Source organism: Pagrus pagrus, assembly GCF_965226575.1.
Source record: "Pagrus pagrus genome assembly, chromosome: 17".
Lineage (NCBI taxonomy): Eukaryota > Metazoa > Chordata > Actinopteri > Spariformes > Sparidae > Pagrus > Pagrus pagrus.
The window spans coordinates 5,819,538-5,841,784 of NC_140201.1; the positions used below are offsets into that span (position 1 = coordinate 5,819,538).

General features: G+C 43.6%; 1 protein-coding gene across 1 annotated transcript in view; it reads left to right on the plus strand.

Moving 5' to 3' along the window:
• The window catches only part of pkhd1l1.1 (PKHD1 like 1, tandem duplicate 1), a gene marked incomplete at its 5' end in the record, with an annotated part of 37,584 nt that extends 15,864 nt beyond the window's left edge, over positions 1-21,720 (plus strand). Inside the window, 45 exons of the mRNA XM_084380290.1 lie at positions 122-314; positions 993-1,135; positions 1,323-1,427; positions 1,696-1,881; positions 3,152-3,325; positions 3,543-3,748; positions 4,101-5,073; positions 5,241-5,493; positions 5,621-5,766; positions 6,406-6,580; positions 6,982-7,138; positions 7,270-7,426; positions 7,697-7,906; positions 8,412-8,541; positions 9,564-9,805; positions 9,886-10,022; positions 10,167-11,196; positions 11,391-11,582; positions 11,786-11,937; positions 12,078-12,237; positions 12,536-12,707; positions 13,229-13,317; positions 13,523-13,686; positions 13,925-14,054; positions 14,213-14,331; positions 14,460-14,589; positions 14,769-14,936; positions 15,223-15,326; positions 15,460-15,586; positions 15,835-15,956; positions 16,039-16,129; positions 16,244-16,392; positions 16,551-16,673; positions 16,766-16,877; positions 17,270-17,386; positions 17,468-17,633; positions 17,978-18,210; positions 18,325-18,489; positions 18,569-18,726; positions 18,873-19,008; positions 19,640-19,984; positions 20,082-20,233; positions 20,345-20,491; positions 20,755-20,908; positions 21,102-21,720. Coding sequence (XP_084236416.1) covers positions 122-314; positions 993-1,135; positions 1,323-1,427; positions 1,696-1,881; positions 3,152-3,325; positions 3,543-3,748; positions 4,101-5,073; positions 5,241-5,493; positions 5,621-5,766; positions 6,406-6,580; positions 6,982-7,138; positions 7,270-7,426; positions 7,697-7,906; positions 8,412-8,541; positions 9,564-9,805; positions 9,886-10,022; positions 10,167-11,196; positions 11,391-11,582; positions 11,786-11,937; positions 12,078-12,237; positions 12,536-12,707; positions 13,229-13,317; positions 13,523-13,686; positions 13,925-14,054; positions 14,213-14,331; positions 14,460-14,589; positions 14,769-14,936; positions 15,223-15,326; positions 15,460-15,586; positions 15,835-15,956; positions 16,039-16,129; positions 16,244-16,392; positions 16,551-16,673; positions 16,766-16,877; positions 17,270-17,386; positions 17,468-17,633; positions 17,978-18,210; positions 18,325-18,489; positions 18,569-18,726; positions 18,873-19,008; positions 19,640-19,984; positions 20,082-20,233; positions 20,345-20,491; positions 20,755-20,908; positions 21,102-21,388 — 8,981 coding nt within the window. The 3' untranslated portion in view covers positions 21,389-21,720. The remainder of the gene's footprint in view (positions 1-121; positions 315-992; positions 1,136-1,322; positions 1,428-1,695; positions 1,882-3,151; positions 3,326-3,542; positions 3,749-4,100; positions 5,074-5,240; positions 5,494-5,620; positions 5,767-6,405; positions 6,581-6,981; positions 7,139-7,269; positions 7,427-7,696; positions 7,907-8,411; positions 8,542-9,563; positions 9,806-9,885; positions 10,023-10,166; positions 11,197-11,390; positions 11,583-11,785; positions 11,938-12,077; positions 12,238-12,535; positions 12,708-13,228; positions 13,318-13,522; positions 13,687-13,924; positions 14,055-14,212; positions 14,332-14,459; positions 14,590-14,768; positions 14,937-15,222; positions 15,327-15,459; positions 15,587-15,834; positions 15,957-16,038; positions 16,130-16,243; positions 16,393-16,550; positions 16,674-16,765; positions 16,878-17,269; positions 17,387-17,467; positions 17,634-17,977; positions 18,211-18,324; positions 18,490-18,568; positions 18,727-18,872; positions 19,009-19,639; positions 19,985-20,081; positions 20,234-20,344; positions 20,492-20,754; positions 20,909-21,101) is intronic.
• Positions 21,721-22,247: the final 527 nt, after the last annotated feature.

The window sequence follows — 22,247 nt, forward strand, 5'->3', positions numbered from 1 at the left end:
CCTGCTCAGGACAATCAGTGGAAAATGAAGAGGTGACAAGTGCTGATTATCTTGGCACTTGATTGACAAAGCTCTTTCATGGAGAAGGGTTGACTTTTTTTTTTTGTCTCCTTCTTTGTAGGACACAGAGTTCTCACCATCCTGGGTTCCAGCCTAGGAAGCCAAGACAATGACAGCATGGTGTTCGTAGGCAGGAAGGAGTGTGTTATTGTTCAGTGGACGGCAACAAACATCACATGTCGTCTCCCTGTGCTGCCACCTGGTCTGTACAAGGTAGATGTACAGGTTGGAAACAATGGCTACCCCCTGACAAGGTACAGTGACTTTGAAAGACATTTCCACACTGAGTGATTTGGAAATATTCTGCAGGAAAAGATCAATCTGTTAACGTACCATCACATGAGCTTGTGTTGCTCATTGTGTAAGATTTGAATCTGAATCTGAAGATCTGAAGGATTGTTTCACGTGTCATGTTGTAAAATGTCCCCAGATTTTTTTTTCTTTTGACTACAAAAGTAATAGTTTAGTGGAAGCAAGCCAGAAAACATGACAAATGGCTATACGGACACCGATAAAGGATATTTAAGACATTTAAATATTCCATCTTTACTCTACTTTACTTTACTAACAATAGGAGTTGAATCAAATGTTTCTAGTTAAGGCAGATGCAGTTTGGCTCAGTATAGGTATTTTATGGCAGGTAGCAACCAGATGTGAACAGAAATTATTTAAGAGGCGATGGATTATTTATACAATATTATCATTTGTATTTTATTCACGTGATAATATTTCATGAATATGATGTTATCATCGATATCAGTTTATTCTAACACCCCATACAGAGTATGTATCGTCATATTACAACTATGGATAAACTGTTTTTTTAAAGAATCACAAGAGTTAGATATTGAAACAGATAATTTTACATCAATTTTGTTCACAAGCCCAAAACATGGTTTATTCAGACTCTTATCTATGTTTTTGTTTCTCAGCAGTGGTGTGAACACAACCATCGAATACATCCTGGAGATCTACAGTATCTCGCCACAGTTTGGATCTTTATCGGGAGGAACCAAACTGACTGTTTCTGGATCTGGGTTCAGCACGAACACCTCTGACAACAAAGTCTCCATCGGTGAGCAGCATGAGGCCTCGCAATTTCTAACATTCCTACGGCAATAATCTCTGCCAACAGTTTGTTCAAAATTGTCAGGAAACTATTTAATTTTATTTGTAAAATGCAAATATGGAAAAGCATTTGTAAAATGTAACTTCTCAGCGTTTCATAAATGATCCCACATGTTTTTGTTGTTTTGTGACAGGAGGCGCTGAGTGTGAAGTGAGGGCCGCCTCAGAGAAGGAGCTGCAGTGTGTACTGCAGTCATCGGAGAAGAACCACACTGTCACCAATCAGGGATCCCACCGCAGTAGGTTTACGTTTCAACCCTTTTTGCAGGTGTCAAACTAAATCTGAGTAGACCAAAACAGAGTACAAAAGCAAGAGGATTAAATTACCGAATACTGCTGCAAGCGAGGAAGCTGTCACCTTTACACGAAATGTGACTGCACCTAGAAACTGCTCCAAAAGAAAGTGTTTCGGAAAAAGTGTTTCCGTGTGTTATTCTATCTTTTTGTGTGTGGACTGTTTGCACGTATACATTTAGATCTAACTTTACATTTGTCTGTGTGTTCCAGCTTATGGACAGGGGTATGCATGGAGTCCTGTCTCGCTGACGCTGTCTGTTGGAGACACAGTAATGTGGCGTTGGGAGGCTCCACCCTTCCAGAAGCTTGAGTACGGGGTCTTCAGTGTTTCCAGCCCAAGTAGCACCACCTACAACAGGGGACCATTAAACAGTGGAGGCACCAAGACTTCCAAAGGTATAATACTGAGTCACTGAACTTCAAGAGAAATTGATTATTTAGCTTCTCTTAATAAACAGGTTTGTGTTGGTATGTGCTTTCTTCTTTTTTCCCTTTAATTTATCAGATAAAAGTGATATTGTGAGAGTAAAATCTCCCTTTCAAGCAAAAACTAGCCAAGAAAGGAGCTTAAAACAGTCTTGTAATAATAAATACATTGCAAAGAACATATGCAGTCACACATTGCATGCATATGATAATATAAAGTAGAAGTTTGGTGGACCCAAATGCATGAGACAGCTGGCAGGAAATGCAATTGATGAGGTTTAATAGGGATCCAGGCAATATGCCAGGAAAAGGCAAACATGGAGGAAGGTCAGGGAAACTGAACAGACCAGAAATGGAAAACAAAACTGTACTGGCTGTCAGGAACACAGCAAACAACTCGACAATGACTGAACAAAAAACTGGACTTAAAACTCAAATAAAAACAAACTAAACTAGCGAGGGGATGAGGTGCAGGTGGAGTGAGGCGGAGAAACACAGGTGAGGGGAGTGAACGGAAAAACACTAGACACAGAGAAGGGGCTGATTGGCTGAAAAAAGCTGGAAAAACACTGGAAGGAGGGAAGGGCCAATGAGGGAGATGCAGTGCAGGTGTAGAGCTCAGGTAAAAAGGCTGGGCTTATTACAGGAAAACAGGAGGGAAAGCAGAACAGTGGAAATGGCAAAAGACACCATAAAACCCCGAAAACACTTATAAAACACACTTTATGAAACCAAAATGACAGGGCCATGACAAAGGTAGAATCAGTAGGATTTGTCTGAGCTGTTCATAAACGCACCATGAAGATAGTTTGTTGTTGAGTCTCACTTCTCAGGACATCAAAAAGCCACATTTTTGGTTGGTAAAGCGCCCGGAGCAGCAGCAAAGTGAGAAAATAAGAAAATCCAAGCTGAGGGCTGCACATACGAGACACTAATGCACCTTTTCTCCCCATTTGAATCTTAAAGTAACAAGTCTGTTTTGAAAATCTGAAGTACAGGAAAGGAGGGAGGAAAAGTAAAAACAAAGTTAAGTACAGATACCTGAAACATCTGCTGAAGTACAGTAACCAAGTATTTGTACTTTGTTACTTCCCACCTCTGGAAAATGGACATGTGACACATGTGGCGTATGATGTGTCACACCTTTCAACATGTGCCGGAGACAAATGCACACCATGTCTGAGAATGCTTTACAATAAGATGTCAGATATTTACCATCTCTCTCTCTCGCTCCCCTCAGGGTCTTTTGTCTACCGTTTCACTGTACCCGGAGTGTATTACTACAGCAGTGGCTTCATAGACAAAGCCAACACAAAGCACCTGCAGGGAGTCGTGAAAGTCCAACCTCGGCAGGAGAAGAGCAGCGCGGCCTCTGTCAAGGTGGGAGGCATGGAGGCAAGACACGTGACAAGAGGTAAATGTGGATAAGATGCGCTCATTCAGCAGCTTGATCCTCCAGTAAATTTAAAAATAATTCACTTCCTTCAACAGGCACAGGTCTTATTATTTATATCATTTTAAGTAATAAAGAGAAAATAAATCAAGTCAGACGAATAAAGTTCAATTGAGAGCCAAGTCACAATAATTCCTCGATTGTAAATCATAAATTGGATGGTCTGTCTCCCCATCAGGTTCTCGTCGTGTCTCCAGAGCCGCCCCGCAGTGCGTCGCCTCCCCACAGTGCGAACAGACCAACAGCACATCAGGTGGCTTTTCCTTCAGCACCTCCAGCTGCTCCACCCCCACAGTCCGCTCCATCTCCCCCAACCAGGGGTCATACCACCAGGTCATCCACATAATGGGCAAGGGCTTCAGCAACACCACCTGCGCTATTGAGGTTAGCAGCCTTTTTATTTAATTGTTTTTCTCACAGAACAAAACTAGGAGAAGACCAAGTGTCAACACATTTTTGAAGAACAGTGGTTCAGTACAAAGACTTTATCATTATTTTATGACCTGATGAAGATAACCTTATTTCTGACTGCAAAGTCGGGTGAACATGGTGCGTGAGTGTTAGGGTTAGGGTTACTTTTCCATACTTCAGACAAAAATATAAACTATGTCTCTCCTCCAAGTCCTTTATCAACGTTGCGTTGTTTTACTGTCTTGTGTTCAGCCACTTTATAAAACAAAGTGGACGCCTGTACAGAGCTGGTTGTGCCTGACGCTGGTGTCTCTGTGTCCTGTAGGTGACAGTGGGAGGTGAGTCCTGTCAGGTGATCAACAGCTCCGACACTGAGATCAACTGCCAGCTCAGCTACAACAGTGAACTTCCCATCGGTGTCGCTCATCCCGTGGCCGTTAGAGTCAACAACCTCGGCAGCGCCGTCATGGCTATACCGAACGAGCTTGAGCGCCGTTTCGTGGTTCTGCCTGTGGTCAATTCAGTCTCGCCTGCTATCGGCAGCACCACTGGCCACACGCGGCTCCTCATCCACGGTTCTGGTTTCTCTCAAGGACAAGTGACTGTAGCCAGCGAGCAGTGCACTGTCTTGTCAGTCAATTACACACATATCACCTGTGACACGTCTCCTTCTCAGCCTCACACTGGTGACGTTGTCTTCCACAAGGGCAGGATCCAAAGCTCCTGCCACTCAAGCTGCGCCTTCACGTACTCTTCCTCCGTCACTCCCATGGTCACCGGTATTTCCCCCGACAGCATCAGCGATCTAACCACCGTCACCATCTCTGGCTCAGGGTTCGGCAGCCGTGCGGATGATGTGGCGGTGTTCGCCAGCAGCACAGAGCTGGAAGTCACTGACGTGACTGATGGCAACATTTCAGTAAGAGTCAACGGCCTGCCTGCCGGCGACCACCCAGTCAAAGTGATCGTGAGAAGCAAAGGCCTTGCATCCGGTTCTGTCACACTGACCAGCCTTTCCCAAGCCGTCCTCAACCCCGATATGGGCAGCGTGGCAGGAGGAACCCCTCTTGTCTTCACTGGTAACGGCTTCGCTCCAGGGAACACCAGCGTGATGGTCGGTGGCCAACCCTGCAGGATCCAGGAGGTGGTGCCGAGTCAGCTTCGCTGCCTGACGCCTCCTCATAGCGAGGGGCTGGTGGCCGTCGACATCCAGGTGTTTTCGGTGCAGTATCCTGCTCTAAACTTCACCTACTCTGCAGCCCACACGCCTGTCATCAGCTCCATCAGCCCCACCACTGGTAATAATTTAGTTTCTCGACATCTTTATTTAACTTATCCGAGACAGCAACTGCTTATATGTTTACCTAAATAAAGCACGATACTGCTTAATGTCTATGATTCATTGAATAAGTTCATGTGTAACCTTCATCTCAATACCTCGTCTTCCTCTGTTTTTTTCCCTCAGGGCCGAGCGGTGCGGTCGTCACACTGACAGGGTCAGGATTTGGCAACGACTCTCAGCTCGTCTCCGTCACCATAAACCACGTCCCCTGCAATGTGTCCACAGTGTCCGACTCACAGGTTCAGTGCATCGCAGGAAACAACCCAGGAGGGGCGTACCCAGTCATGCTCCATCATCAGGTCAAAGGTTACGCCCAGTCAACTGTCACGTTCTCGTATGAGCTGACTCTGAGCAGTGTGCAGCCCAATGAGGGTAAGTAGATATGTTAGCTATGTTTCACTGCTGCTTATCCTTGTTTTCTTTGCTGCCTTAATGCCTCACAATTCAAGTTTTATGTCATCTCACTGAATTAGTTCTCTTTCCTTTTTCTGTGTTTCAGGCAGTTTTGGCGGCGGTGCCCTGATCTCCGTGCAGGGTTCAGGGTTCGACCCGAGAAACTCCACTGTGACGATCTGCGGGGACGAGTGTGAAGTGGACAGGAATATGTCGACATCGAGCCGTCTGTACTGCCACTCTCCATTCAACAACGGTAAGTTGAGTTTTGCTTTATTTTGCCAGGATGATTCATCCTCTGTCATTTGCCTTATTGGCCATATTAGCTTTTCTGGACCGTGTGGTGACTTTTAAGTAGGGTTAGTGCATTAACAACACAGAGATGTACATAATCCTTCTAATGTAATTATTTATTGTAATACTGCCATTATTACAGAAAGCACAATAACCAGTTTTATCATTTCTGAAACAAAACTTTCATTTTTGTACATCTCGTGTACACGCAAAGCAATAAGCAAGTGCTATTCCTGTTATTTTACTTATTATATTGTTTGTGTCAGTTGCTTTCTGTCTTTCTAGTGATTAAAGTTTGAAAGTTTGCCTTTGTAAAGAATGTGTTCCTGCTGGTTTATGATTTTTTTTTCTGGCTCCCAGCTCATTATAACTAAGCTGTTCTGTCAAAGTTGAACTTTAAATGCTCTAATGGAGACAGACTATTGTTTTCAGGAATGTTGTCGGCCTTTCATCTCAGGAGACACGGACGAAAATGCCAGATAAGACAATAAGTTGTCATGCACGATGAAAAACATCTTAGGCTGCTTATTATCTCTGAGCACGCATCTTTGGATTCTTCTTGTTGTTTTGTTGTTACATGTGTTTGTCCGTCTGCTCTCAGGCACTCAGTCGGAGGTGAGCTGCGCGGTTGCTGTCATTAACCAGCTGGATGCCGTCAACATCTCAAATGGCTTCACCTATAAATCCCAGCTGACCCCGGTGATCACTGAGGTTTCTCCACGCAGAGGAGGCACTGCTGGAGGCACCCGGCTCACAATCACAGGCTCCGGTTTCAGGTGTGGTGAAGTCCGCAGTGTACAGATGACACAATGGAGCGACACACCCAGATTACGGACCACTGGTTGAGAATTAAGTGCTCAACTTACAAAATACAATTGCTTCTGTTTCATTGGACGTCTACGCTTTCATTGGCTTTCTGGTTCCCTCTTGCCACATAGTGATTTTACATATGAAACAAATTATATTGCAGTATCTTTTATTCTATTGTGGTCTATTTTATTATATACATATGGCTCAATACAGTGTATGATATGACCTTTAATATAATAATATAATCTGATCTATCTTCAAAATGATTTATTAATTAATCAGTCTGTCTGTTGACATTGAATTATTTTGATTTTTTCTATTTCCCACCTCATTGAATCTCATTATGTTCACTCACTTCACCCTACAGCACCAACATGAATGACGTCAGCGTGACCATCGCAGGGTCCGTGTGTGACGTTCAGTCCACCAACAACACACACATCATCTGTGTGACAAACTCTCAGCGACAGTCTCAGGAAACCAAAGTCAGAGTCAGCATCGGAGACGGAGGCATCGCCAAGATGGTAAGAGAGGACAGCCGGTACCCCTGACTTCAATCGCAACACAGTGTCATGTCTGTTTCAGCTCCACAGCAGCAGTTTTATCATATCGTCCTGTTTGTCTCAATCAAATATTTGTCTCTCTCTCTCTTTAGGATAATGCAGATTTCTTCTACATTGACGTGTGGTCGTCCAGGTTCACATGGGGAGGTCTGTCTCCACCTGAGAAGGGCTCGTTTGCTGTCATCACTAAAGGACAGACCATCCTGCTGGACACCAACACCCCTGTGCTGAAAATGCTCCTTATTCAAGGTACAAATACCAACTTATCATGGATCTTTGAAACGATTTTCCTTTTTTCTTTTCATTCAGTCAATCTGAAACACTTTATAAGAAGTCAAACATATTTTATTTAATATTTCTTGGGTGCAAAGTTTGTGGCATCACTGGAGTCGTTGTTGCTTTCTAGGACACAAACAAGCATTTTCATAATTCAGTATTGTGTTGGTGTAACTGGTGCCAACAGGATAATAATATATGTGATTATTATTATTTTATAAATTGATGTTTCTTTGTGTTCAGGCGGGACGTTGGTGTTCGATGAAGCAGACATCGAGCTGCAGGCGGAAAACATCCTGATCGTGGACGGTGGACGCCTCCAGATCGGCCAAGAGGGGGCGCCATTCCAGCACAAAGCCATCATCACACTTCATGGAAACCTGCGCTCACCTGAACTTCCTGTTTATGGAACTAAGACGCTGGCTGTCAGAGAGGGAATACTGGACCTGCATGGTACAGACACACACAAACATGGTTTATGTTTTCTTACAGAAAGTGGGAAAGTCTGCGAGTAGCAGTCGGAATATTTCAACCTGTTTTCAATGTTAATCATAATTTTAAAAAATGGAGGTATTTTTACTTCACTGCAAATGAAGACTGAGGGTTTTGCAGCGCTTTACAGAGTAAACGCTGCTTACATATAAATTCATCAGTGATAATAATCATATAGATAACATTAAAATAGGCAATTCAGCATAAATGACATACTACTTTAAGTATATGTCACTGATAAGTATTTTTACTTTTTTGTCAAACTAAGTGAAGGATAACTTCTTCCACCACTGAATTACACTTGTGACCCAGATATTCCAATAACCCCTGATTAAATGTCATTACGTCGTGTAACGGTGAGCTCACAGAGTAATCTAAGTCATGTGTCCTGCAGGGATGTTTTTATTAGTGACACCTCACCTCCCACCCTGAGGTGCAAATCATTGTTGCCAACCTGTTTCTCCAGGTATTCCAGTTCCTGTTCCCTGGACCCGCTTGGCCCAGACGGCGACCAACGGCTCAACGACAATGACCCTGATGAAGGAGGTGACGTGGAAAGTTGGAGATGAAATCGTCATCGCTTCTACCGGCCACAGGTACAGCAACAGATCAGATTGTCTAGTCTAAGCATGAACCATTTTTAGAAATACATACTTACCTCTGTCCTCCATTGTCAAAAAAAATTTAATTATTAATTAGTGCAATAGAAGTGTGTAATTTTTGTGTAAGAAATATGCACATAAATAGAAATAACAGCTTGTAGAATCAAGTCTAGTTACAGTTAGCTGGTGAAATAGCCTTAGCTACAGCTAACTTACCCTCTTTTTCCTCTTTTCTGTGTTTGGAAAATATATTTGAATGGTCCAACATGTTAGTTATTGAGTTTGTTATACCTCACAAATAAGGCAGTAGTTTATTATAGCAGTGTTTAACAAAGTCTATACCGCCATTTTATGACAAAACTCTCTTTTTTCGTAGCCTAGTCCGTCAGCTCCAAAGCAGTTGATGGAAACGAGCTTTATTTTTTCTTTTTCATGACATTTTAAAAGTGTGCTTTGAAACCGCTAGACATTTAAATGAAAATATGGCTTTTGATTAATAATTAAGGTTTTAAAACTTAAATGTGTTACATAATTTTGCTAAGAGCCTTCAAGCCCTGAATCCCTTTCTCATAACTTCACTGTTCGTGTAGTTCCTGCTTTCTACCTCAGTAGACATGAACACAAAAGCCTCTCACACACGCCTCTAGGCTGATGTTTGAGAGGTGTGTGTTAAGTTGAACACCTAAAGAGGAGATGTCAGGATTACACCTGACATTCACCAAATCCTGTGAGGTAACCAAATCCTGTAGAGTTGAAATTAATCTCAACATGGTAGCACAAATGTGCCTGAAAGGCAAATGTGGGAGGAAATATCTACCTGCACGCATACTTATCTTCTTTGAGGTCTAACAATCAAGATCTCAAACCACTAAAATGTATATAATCACTTTAGTTTAATTTAATATTTTCTGTCAGAAAAGTTACAAAATTAAAAAAATGCAGTATGTTTTATAGATTGACAAAGATATAACTTATTTAAGGAGCTGTGGGTAGAAAACATTTATTTCTGTTTCCAGGCACAGTCAGAGAGAAAACGAAGTGAGGAAGATCACCGCCGTGTCGGCTGATGGCAAGACCCTAACCCTGAACGAACCGCTCGAATACACTCACCACGGGGTGTCCGTCACGCTGCCTGATGGGACGGTGTTTGAGGCCCGAGCTGAGGTGGGTCTCCTCACCAGAAACATCTTGGTACGAGGCTCCCAGCACCAAGAGTGGAATGACAAGATCGAAGCCTGTCCGGATGGCTTCAACACAGGTACTGTGTTTTTTAGTTTTGGCTTAAAGAAGCCGTGTGCTACACTGTGGTATTAACATGTTTCTGTCCCTGTGCTGCAGGTGAATTCACCACCCAAACCTGTTTCCAAGGACGGTTTGGAGAGGAGGTCGGCAGCGATCAGTTCGGAGGCTGCATCATGTTCCACGCACCCAGACCAGGCGAGAATCTGGCGATGGGCAGGATAGAGTATGTTGAGGTGAAAACGCTTTGAACTTTCTCTGCTGACACGGCTTGTTCTTGTTCTTGAGAGCTGATCAAACTAATCAGATTTCTCGTGTTTTCTAAATATCCACATCCTCACAATCTGTAACTTTAAAGTCTGTACGTCTTTATGTCGCAGCTCTTCCACGCAGGACAGGCCTTCAGGCTCGGACGTTATCCCATCCACTGGCATCTGATGGGAGACATCAACTACAAGTCCTACGTGAGGGGTTGTGCTATCCATCAGACCTTCAACAGGGCCGTTACCATCCACAACACCCACCGGCTGCTGGTGGAGCACAATGTCATCTACAACATTATGGGCGGTGCCTTCTTCATCGAGGACGGCATTGAGACAGAGAACATCCTGCAGTACAACCTGGCTGTGTTTGTCAAACAAAGCACCAGCCTGCTGAACGACGACGTCACCCCCGCCGCCTACTGGGTCACCAATCCCAACAACATCATCCGGCACAACGCTGCTGCGGGAGGGACTCACTTCGGCTTCTGGTACCGCATGCACGAGCACCCCGATGGACCGTCCTATGACAGAAACATCTGCCAGAAGAGGGTTCCCCTGGGGGAGTTTTACAACAACACCGTGCACTCTCAGGGCTGGTTCGGACTCTGGATCTTCGCAGACTTCTTCCCCATGAAGAGCGGAGGGTGCCGCTCTAAAACCCCTGAGCCTGCTGTCTTCCGCGGCCTCACTACCTGGAACTGCGAGAAAGGTGCTGAGTGGGTCAACGGTGGCGCCGTGCAGTTCGTCGATTTCCTCATGGTCAACAACGAGAAAGCCGGCATTGAAGCCAAACGCATCCTGCAGTGGGCCGTGAGCGGCTTCGGAGAGGATGGAGGGGCGACAGTGTCCAACAGCACCATGGTGGGCCACGTGGATGAGCTCGGACTGGGAGATAACTACTGCTCGCACCGAGGCATCATCGCCCCACTGGACGATGGCCTGAGTGTCCTCAACACCAAGTTCATCAACTTTGACCGCAGCTCTTGTGCAGCCATTGGGGTCGCCAGAATCGATGGGACCTGTTTGGACCGGTGTGGTGGCTGGGCTGTCTTGTTTAGCGGTGCTAAGTACTTCAACACACCCAACAAGGCCGGCTTCAGGTGGGAGCACGAGGTGCAGCTGGTGGACCTTGACAGCTCCCTCACAGGTACTCGGTCTTAAGGCTCTCTCAGTTATTTTTTGAATTACTGCACATATTTCTCACTCAGTCTGTCATTAAGCATTGTATACGTTTCCAAAGTACAGCTTTAATCAGTTCCTTAATCCATTTATCTTGTGAGGAAGCTGGATTTGAGTCATGTATCCCTGCATCCAACTAAACTCTGTGTAATCTACGTCCAGGAAACATCAACAACAAAGTCGTGCCCATGAGCCCCCTGCTGGATCCCGCTCACTGTACCCAGAGTGCTGAGTGGAGCGTTGGCTTCCCCGGTGCCGTGTGCGACCACACCGTCAACTTCCATCGCTTGTCGTTCAACAATCCAACACCGAGCTCTCTGAAGGCCAAGGATGTCATCTTAACCAACTCACATGGTATCAGAATACACAGTCTCAGTACCTTTAATGTCGGACTGTTGTCTTTACAGGAGAAGCCATATGTTTCTTGACAAATACTGTACATTAATAAACTCTTATCTTGTCTTTATTTCTGCTTACAACTAAAACAGTTGTTGTCTATCCATGTGCGGTAAGTGTTTCTGCTGTAGTGTATGACTGTTATTTTTGCATTATTACAGGCACCAGCGTGGTTCCCTATCTGAAGAAGAGAATGACTCATAAGTTCGGCTGGATGGCCATGCTGCCCTCCAGAAAAACATACAACTGGTACTTTAATGACATGGACCACGTCACCAACATCACATACGCTGCTAAATTCTACGGCTTCAAGGTAAATGAAGGAGCCTTCACATGATATAATAAGTATAACAGTTATAATACGATGAATCTATAAATGCACATCAAATCTCAAACCAGCTTCTGATCTATTAATACTGATGTTTTCTTGCTTGTGCTTTTCCCCTCCCACAGTCGGATCAATATGTGATCATCAACCACAACTTGACCCAGAGTCCAGACAGGTTCCGCATCATCGACGAGAGGAACGGCTCGTCGACGCCGCTCAGCTTCAGCAATAACGACAACGGGGACTGGTACTTCGACGACAGCACCAACAACCTCTACTACATCGGTTAGACATAAAAAAAATCACTTTCAATGTTTATTAATCAAAAATGCTAAACATGACCTCATGAATGTGACTTTAAAGAGTGGAAACTTTAATTTGTTGACGTGTTCAGCATTTTTTGTCTGTTGTTCTAGCTTGTAGAGTATACACAATATAATGCTTTGTATAAGCCATCAGTTAAACAGGCCTAATTATTGTAGTAAGCCAGTTTGTCCTCTAAATCATTGACCACTAAATCACACAAGAACATTCACAGAGTCGTTCAGTGAGTAATTTATTTCTCATGCTTCTGTGTCTGCAGTGTCTGGGAAGACGAGCCAGCGCCAGCGTCGTAACAGCGTTGACCGCACCATGCTCGACTCCGCGGTGAACCTGAGGGTGTACCGCTGCTTCTACCCCAACTGCATCCCACCAACACCACCACCTCCAGCCACGCTGGCCCCATTACCCGCCGGCCGGCCTGCAGACTTCATGTACGTTTAACCCACCGTGGAAATCACTGTGGAATCACCTCCACTCATTTGCTTTGTCTACTTACTTACTTACATACCACAACAATTTAAAGTTAATCTTAACTGCATACATTTAAAGTATTAAAAGTACAATAAGAGTACTTTTTATGCTATTACACTGTGGGGTTATTATCACATGCATTATTGTGAGCCCCATTTTGTTGGTTATTTGGTTGAGGTGATATTAAATACTTTTTCTGTAATTTGGGCCGTGGTAGAGGTATACGCTCTCGACTGAGTGCCTCTGTAGCTCCCTGAGAAATAAACAAAAAAAACGACCTACCTCACAATGTTAAAGAAAGTGAGAAAAACAGTAACTGTCCCTTTATTAGGATCTGCACCAAAAGTTAATGGGGTTTATTCTGGGCTGAGACACATCCTCCATCCAAGTTTCATGAAAAACACCTGTTGTTTTTGTGTAATCTGACAAACAGAACACTAAAATGTCACATTATAATTTCGATTTGTGTGTTTCTCTCCAGCCTTTGGTCTAATGCATCTTTCTGGAAAAGTTCAGCTGAAAATAACTTCACTGTACCAGCAGAGGGCGCTGATATCGTTATCCCATCAGGTAATGTCGCGAAGAAAAACAAAAAAATCTCATATAAACCAAAAGGATAGAGGACTAATAATGGGGAAATGAGCATCGTATTTTGCCACTTTTTGTTTGTTATCATGATTTCCTTCACTGTAAGGCGACAGAAGATATTGTAACTGACCAGATCTTATGGTAAACTGCTGTTAATATTACTCTCTGTATCCCTGTCAAACCACAGGTCAGTGGGTCGTCCTGGACAGCAGCACTCCTCCACTCAACAAGCTGACAGTCGTCGGAGTCCTTGAGATCCCCGATGACGCCGCGAACAGCTCGTCCAGCAGGCAAGCTCGGTCTGCACCTCAGAGCACTGTGGTGCTGGACGCTGTCTACATCTCTATCCAGGTGAGTGTGATCAATAATCTCTCTGATTATCCATGTTAGAATAAGTCTGTTTCATCATGTTTTTTTTTTATTTCATCTCACAAGAAAAGTGTTTTAATGGGGCAACCTTCTATAAATCTATGCTAAAAATGTGAAGTGAACGGAGATCACAGTATTTCCCACCAAGTTTGAAAGAGTGTTGATGTGATCTGGTAAAGGATGTTGAGTGACGTGATGTTTACACCTGCTGCTGTTTCAGGGCGGCAGGCTGATCGCAGGACGGGATGACCAGCCGTTCAGAGGTCAGCTGCACATCAAACTGAGAGGAAACCACCGCACGCCTGACTGGCCTCTGCCACAGGGACCCAACCAGGGATCCAAAGTCCTGGGTGAGAAAACAGCATCAGAAACAACTAAAACATAACACAATTGCTACTAACAGAAATGATGTTTGAACTAAATATACAGCGGATGTACTGCTAATGTGACAGGGTTCAGAACTGACTCAGTGTGTGTGTGACGTGTGTGTGTTGTTGTTGTACCACAGGTGTGTTTGGTACTCTGGAGCTTTATGGAAAACCTCACAACGTTTATCACACAAAACTCGCCGCCACTGCTGCAGCTGGATCGAACAGTCTGACCCTGAAACAGTCGGTCGACTGGCAGGTCAGTGCGGCTTCTTTTCACTTTTAACTGTCTGTGTATTAAAATGTAAAGATATTTATGTTTAATCCTGCTTTTACATATTGCAAAGGTAGGTACTGAGTCTGTTTGTGTGTTTGTTGTGAGTGCAGGTTGGAGACGAGGTGGCCATCTCAACCACCAGCTACAACGCGTGGGAGACAGAAAAATGCCAGATCACCGCTGTGTCTTCAGACGGCCGCGTCCTGACCCTGAACCAGCCTTTGAACCACACTCACATCGGTCAGTTCAGCCTCTGTCTGTAAATCTGTAATAAACTGTGAAGTTTATATCTGAGTTAATATCCATGTTGCACTAGATATTCAGCTTATTGTCATGTTATAAAGGATTTCACATCAAAATGACTTGTTCAGGTGTGTTAGTTGGACCGTACTGACCTCTTTTCTTCTCTTTCTCCTCAGGTGAGACTCACTCAGGTACATCGTTCTCCTACATGCTGGCAGCTGATGTTGGTCTGCTGACCAGAAACATTAAGATCGTCGGTCAGGAGTATCCGGAAATGATGAGGGAGTCGTACGGAGCCAGACTGTTGGTGGGCACCTACTCCTGGGAGGGGATCACCTATAAAGGTAAAATATTTATCACATGTATAAAATGTGGTTTCTAGACTTGTGCCCGGTGTTGTAGGTTTTTTTTTTGTCGACCCATTCTGCTTTATCTATTTCACCATTTTCCTTTTTAGTTTTTAAACAACCACTTTTATCAGCTAATACTTGTTTTTTTTTCAATTGTCTTGTGAAATAATATATTGCTTTGGCCTTAACTTCACACTCATTTAGATTATTTGCATGTTATATTTATATTTAAACACATTAAGTGCATCATTGTGATGACTTGATTGATTTATTCCTGAAGGCAAAGCTCAGATCAGAAACGTGGAGTTCTTCCACTCCGGTCAGGAAGGCTGGAACGACGACAGCGACCCTCGTTACTCTGTGGCCTTCCTCAACCTGGGACAGGTACAGACACACACACACACACACACACACACGCCACAGTCCAAAGGATGTGACTTTACACCATCTACTATCTGTCTACTAAAAAGAAAGTATCCGCTAAATGAATATTGTTTGTGTTTTTCTGTGTTGAAAGGTTTCAGGAGGAGACTCGTACATTCAGGGTTGCGCTTTCCACGACGGCTTCTCTCCGGCCATCGGCGTGTTCGGGACAGAAGGACTGAACGTTGACGATAACGTCGTCCACCACACTGTTGGAGAAGGTAAACACTGTTGTAAACTACACAGTCAGCATGATTTACAAGTGCTGTACAATCCACGCACTGATACAGAGTATCTTAATTGTTCCCAGCAATGTACAAGAAGTTTTAATATGTACACTTACACCTCTAGTACAATTTAGAAATGTGATGTCAAACCTCTCAGCCTCTATTGTAGCGTATTTTTTTAGTTTATCTCTTTCCTCTTTTCTTCCTCGTTTGAATGAATAAAAATGCTTCTCCGTTCACAGGTATCAGAATTTGGGGCAATAACGTAACAGTGAGGAGGAACCTGGTGATGATGACGCTGTGGCCTGGGTCGTATCAGGACAGAGAGGAGCCCTTTAACTTCGCCTGGAACGCTGCCATCGAGGTCCGTCCTCTGAAAATAGGACAAAACCCACTTCTATGATAAATATCTACGGCTGCATTTATAATCTGAACTGTGTTTTCAGGTCAACGAGGGGACAAATGTCGTCCTGCAGCACAACATCGTGGCAGGTTACGAGAGAGTCGCTTATCGTGTCGATGGTGAACCGTGTCCAGGTAACAGGAATGACTTCAACAATGCTTCAGATAAAAAACGAATCATTTCAGGTTACATTTCAGCATTTTGTACATTGAATTCTTAAGTCCTCACTCATTGATTTCCTTCTGCAGGTTACACAAACAATAATGAGAAGTGGATTCAGAACGAGGCTCACGGCGGGCTGTACGGAGTCTACATGAACAAAGACGGTTTGCCCGGCTGCAGCCTCATCCAGAACTTCTTCGTCTGGAGGAGCTTCGACCACGCCATCTACTTCCAGGTTTCAATTCAGTTCCTCTATCTCAACACTTACCTGTATTTTTGTGCTTCTTCATCAACCAACAAATGTTCTGACTTAATATGACTGTGTGTGTCCATCTAGAATGAAATGTTCTAAAACATAAATAAGGTTTTGCTTGCTTTCTCTCCCCTTCACAGACCACCATGAGTATTATGATTTCAAATGTGACCCTTGTGGACAACGGCTTGGGCATCATGCCTCTCGTCTACCTTCCTCCTTCTCTCTCCCATCAATACGCTGATAAAACTGTACACGTTCAGGTGAGGATTCGATTTACGCTCTCTTCACTTCGTCATTCGGTTTAGTTGGACTTGACAGCTTTCACATTCCTCCTCGTCTTTTATTTTCCCAGAATTCCTTGATTGTTGGCAGCAGCCCGAACTTCAACTGTTCAGCCGCTTTGCCCTCCGGTGACTTTAACATTATGACCACTGACGGTCATCGGGCCCCGAGACCTCCCAATGGTACGAAGCAAACGCCCATCACATATCACTGCTACAAAGACGAACTAGTGTACAGGGTTGCAACAGACTTTAAAAGGACTGTTTTTAAGGATAATCCTAAATAGTCCACGTTAATTGTCTCAGCTCACAAGCTGCTGATAACACTGAGACAGAGATTTGTTTTGATACAAGAAGCAAAAATGAGAAATTAAAAACTCAACATCAGGAATAATTAGAAAACTAGGTTCTAATTTCACCAGGGGTGAAAACAAGTAAAAGGCAGGTGACAAAAACTGGCAAAAAAAATCAGGCAAAGGAAAATACAAAAGTAACACAAACCAGAAAGGATATAACTACAAAATAAAACAGGAAATCAACAAACCAAAACCATGACAATTCCTCACTTTGTGCAGGAGGCAGATCTGGAATCAGCTGGCCGACTTTTCAATCTGGGCACAACACTGCTCCAGAAAAGCCCCATCATCTGAACATGAACTACAATGCGATCAAAGGACTGATGAAAGTCGAGGGTGAGTTCAGGCTCTGAAGATTCATGAAAATGTTTAAGTAAATCTTTATAGTAATCCGAGTGAGTTCCTCTCTTCCTCTAGACACGACTTTTGTTGGTTTCAAAAACGTCTGCTCCAGCGAGACGAACTTCATGTTCTTCACCAACCCGCTGAACGAGGACCTGCAGCACCCCGTGCATGTTTCAGGCGCAACGGTGATTGACAGCACAGAGGGGGCCAAAGTCTTCATCCACAGGCCGGATGTCCGGTAAATCAGTCTACTACAACAGATACCAGAATTACAAAATCTATAATGTAATTTGTACATACATCAACAGTGAGTAAGAGGGAAAAGAAGACGCTTATTGAAAATTATACACTTGGATAAGTCGGAAATGCAGCAGAAATAGTTTTCAGAGGAACATGGAAAATGATATTTGATGTTATTGTTATGAAGTGACCTTGAAATGTCTTCAGAGTTGTAAAAATTATGTTAATTTTCAGATTTTATTAGAGGTATGTAGGTTTGCATAAATAAATAACTAAATTTAGGATTTAAACTAGTAAAAATAAGGGTAAAAAATCAAATCGCTCTTTGTTTTTGTGCCTCAGTAAAGCGAACCCCGCCGACTGTGTGGACATGGATTGCGATGCGAAGAAGAAGAGTTTGTTGATAGACACGGACGGATCGTTCCTGGGTGCGGTGGGAGCCGTGGTGCCCCAGGCTGAGTACGAGTGGGATGGCGATGCCAGGAGGGGGCTGGGCGACTACCGCATCCCCAAAGTCATGCTCACCTTCCCCAACGGCAGCCGCATCCCTGTGAACCAGATCGCTCCAAACAAAGGTGACTTAGACTTAGACTAAGCACATTTTCTTTGCTCCTCTTATTCTGAATTTTCTCTTTTGCTAACAAGTATATAAAAAATAATAAATACTGTGTTGCTTATTTTGTCCTCAGGTGTGATCAGGACTGACTGCACATACATGAATACCTGGCAGAGCTACAAGTGTTTCGGGCTCAACTACAGGATGCTGGTGATTGAGAGTCTTGACGCTGACACAGAAACCAGACGTCTGTCCCCTGTCGCTGTCCTCGGAGACGGCTTTGTGGATCTGATCAACGGTAGGTTGCTTTCTAAGTGATATCTCTGAAATAACAGAGAGGAAGTGTCTTTAATTCAGCTGTGTATCTTTGTGTTCAGGTCCTCAGGATCACGGTTGGTGTTCGGGTTACACCTGTCAGAAGAGAGTGTCTCTCTTCCACAGCATCGTGGCCACCGGTCGCTCCTACGACGTCTACTTCAGCAGCGTCAGCCCTCAGAAGCTTCGCCTCATGATGCTTAACGCTAAACCATCTGAGGTCAGTGCACAACAACACAACACCACTCTGCTCTGAATATTATTTTCAGGTTAAGTAAAATAACATATTTCAGGTGTATAATTCTTTAAATGTGAATTTTTTTTTCACTTGTCACAAGGAAACATTTTGTTTTTTACTTTGTGCAGAGCGTTGTGGTGTCGGTCTTCTACTCCAAGCCTCAGCGGTTGGATGTGTTTGTTGACAACAAGCTGGTCGCTCCGACTAACGCTAAGTGGAACGCTGACAACACTGACTACACCCTGAAGAAGCCGATCTATGCAGGTACTAAAGCTTTACACGTATATCACTGTAAATCAGTCCAGGCAATAAAACAAGCAGGGTAAGGCCTACAGTTTCTATTAAACACTATAATCTCATCATGTTGAGTAAGGATTTGCTCTTAAGTGTAATTACAGATTTGGATCAGGCCAGAACATGTGCAAAATTTTGGTCACGTTTCTTTGATTGGATTTAGTTGTTTTACTCTAAACATTGAATAAAAGCAACGATGTACACACATATTTTGCACACAGATACTCTTTTAAATTAGGCAGATATCTTAACAGTTTAACAATTCAACTGTCTAAAATAATGTATTTTTTGACAATTTGTTCTGTTTTTGAAACCTGACACGAGAATTGTTAAAACCTTTTAAGCCTAAATATTTATTTATTTTTTCAATCAAAAAAGGTATTTTAAAGGTATATGTTCAAGGCCATTTACGGCTTAATTCACTACAATTTGTCAATTTTTTTAAGGCATTTCTCCCCTTTTTTGCAGGAAATGTTGACAATGCAGGATTTTTTTTCATTTCATCCTTTGACTGTGAGGTTGATCCAAAAACGTGGGTTGAAGTAGAAAAATTTACGGAGAAGCGTCATATTTTCTGTTTTTCTTTCTTTAATCCCTCCAGGTCAATACGTCCCTCAACTGAACACCACTTTGGGAACCAACTTCTTCGACCCGGACTACAAGATGCTGAGGGTTTTGGTGAGAGGCTCCGAACCTGCAGAGATCCGAACCTCCCCGGTTCTCTTTCTCGCCTTCGAGCTGCCCGCCATGACGGAGGACGAGTTCTTCGGAGACAACCTGGTCCAGAACCTCGCTACGTTCCTCAAAGTTCCCCCAAATATGATTAGAATCACCAAGATCATCCGTGAAGATGGAGGTGCTCGGCGCAGGAAGAGATCCACGGGCCTGACGGTGGAGGTTGAGATCCAGAAACCTCCAGTCCAGCAGACCACCAACAGCACCAACGGTCAGTCAGGAGAAAGCCAAATTCTGATATGTAAACATTCCCACTGAGCAATTTTCAGTTGGTTCGACTAACATCTCTTTTTTTTTTATTCCCTCAGATGAGGAGGACTTCACCTTGTTGAAGAACATTGCTGATGATCTGGGTCAGGCTGCAGTTTCTGGAAACCTGAGCAAGTCCATCGGTTTCAACGTGTCTTCCATGGGCGTCATCCCGCCGCCTCCTTCAGCGTCTGACCCCAGCTGGAATGAGGTGAACCACACGACTTGATCATAACGATTTCTGCTTTGTAAAATCTACAGTTAGAAGTCAGTTTTCTATGAGTGCTCACTGGTTCGATGGTTTCCTGCTGTTGAATCTCAGGAGGCCACAGCAGAAGTGACGAGAGAGGAGCCTACAGTGAGCTACGTGTCCAGCGTGTCCAGCCTGCTGCTGCTCGAGGAGCCGATAGCCGGGGAGTTTGTGGGCCCTCTGAGCCAGCAGCCCAGGCTCATGGCTGTGGACGAGAGGGTGAGACAATGATCCGGACAGTCACAGTCAAATGTTTGATGTCTCTGTCTCTGATTTGCCATCATCTTTCTACAATCGCTGTCTAATAGAAGCATAAAATAACCCCAGATTATTATAATTTAATTATTCAAACTATCCTTCTATCCTCAACAAATCCATCTTCCCTCAAGTCCATCATGATTACTGACATTTAAAACCACCAACAACCTTCTGTTCAACCAATACTTCCATCTGTAAACACTGCCCTCTGCTGTTGACTGCAGGGTGACTGCGTCTCCGTGGGAGTGACGACTCTCACTGTAACAGCCAGCCTGAAGGACTCCAGTGGGAACAGTGTTGGTGGACTGGAAGGAAACACCACCATCCTGTTCAGCACCTGCTGGGCAAACTTCACCGACCTGTCCATCCTCAACAGTGGTACGTCTGAATATTAATACAAAACACATTTCAAGGACTGCCTTCTTTCACCTACGGGACGTTGCAAAAACCAGGAACATCCTGTCTCAAAAATTTGTCAACGCTTTTGTTAAATTTAAAGTTGGATTATTGCAATTCCCTTTTATCAGGCTGCCCCAGTAAGTCTCCATACTTTCTCCTCCTCTCCCTGCAGGTGACAACCTGACCATGGTCTTCACTCTGAAGGAGTGGGGCGCTCAGTCACGCAGCTTCTCCGTCAAAAACACTCCGACCACCGAGACCCCGTCGACCAGCAGCAACGTCACTGATCCCGACTCCACCCCGTACACCGGGTTCAACACGACCACAATCGATCCGCCTCTTACCACCGACGACAACAGCGTCTTCAGCTCCAGCACCACCGTGTCTGCAGGCAGTCTGTGTCTGGTCAGCGTTATCTACGCTGTGGCCTGCTGCTCGGACGGCATCGACATATGTTAGACAAGTCTGTGAGGCTGAGAGGGTTTAATGAAGGATACCTCAGTGTGTATGTTCACCTGAACACGAAGTCTGTACGCTTTGAATGTAGCAATTTTATTTTTTTTTCAGATTTAAACATTTGGGTTTATTGGATGCAACACAAAACACTCTGTAAAGACTTTATACCGGTTTCTTTGGTTGAATTATTTGGAAATGTCTTTCTACTGTATTTAAAAACAGGTGCAATAGGGCTTAACTTGAATCTAATAAGGTGAAGGAAGGTGTAAAGTTTGCATTTTTGTTGATGATTGTGTGAAACTATTTTTCTCTTTTCAATAAATTCTATTTTCATGGTTAAACATCTTTATTGTCAGTGTTTTTCTTCATGGATTACAGTTTTTTCCACTTGTTGGGAACACAAAGATATCTTGAGGCATGATATTTTACTCAAGTTTGACTTCTGGATATTTTACAGCACTGATGGTAAGAGGTGTAGTTGTCAGTATGACCAGAGACTTGTTTTGTTTTGTTTTGTTTTGTATTTATACTTTCATATTTGTCTATTGTATTTGTTTGTTGTTGTTTTTTTTTGTTTTTTTTACAAGACCGAAATAAACACACTAAACATAAACATTTATTGTGATTTTCAGCTTTTCTATCATTTTATATGCCAAGGACGCGGCCATGTTGGTGTTGATGACTTATGTAGTGAGACAATGTAGAAGTAAATTGATAAACACACCCGTTTCGTCAGAGGCCTATGGGTGCTGCCATGACAGTTAACTACTTCCGTAATAACCTTAGTTTATTGTGATTTATTTATTATTTATCTATTTTTGATGTTACATATATATTCGAGCAGCTGTCTGCTGTTCTATGT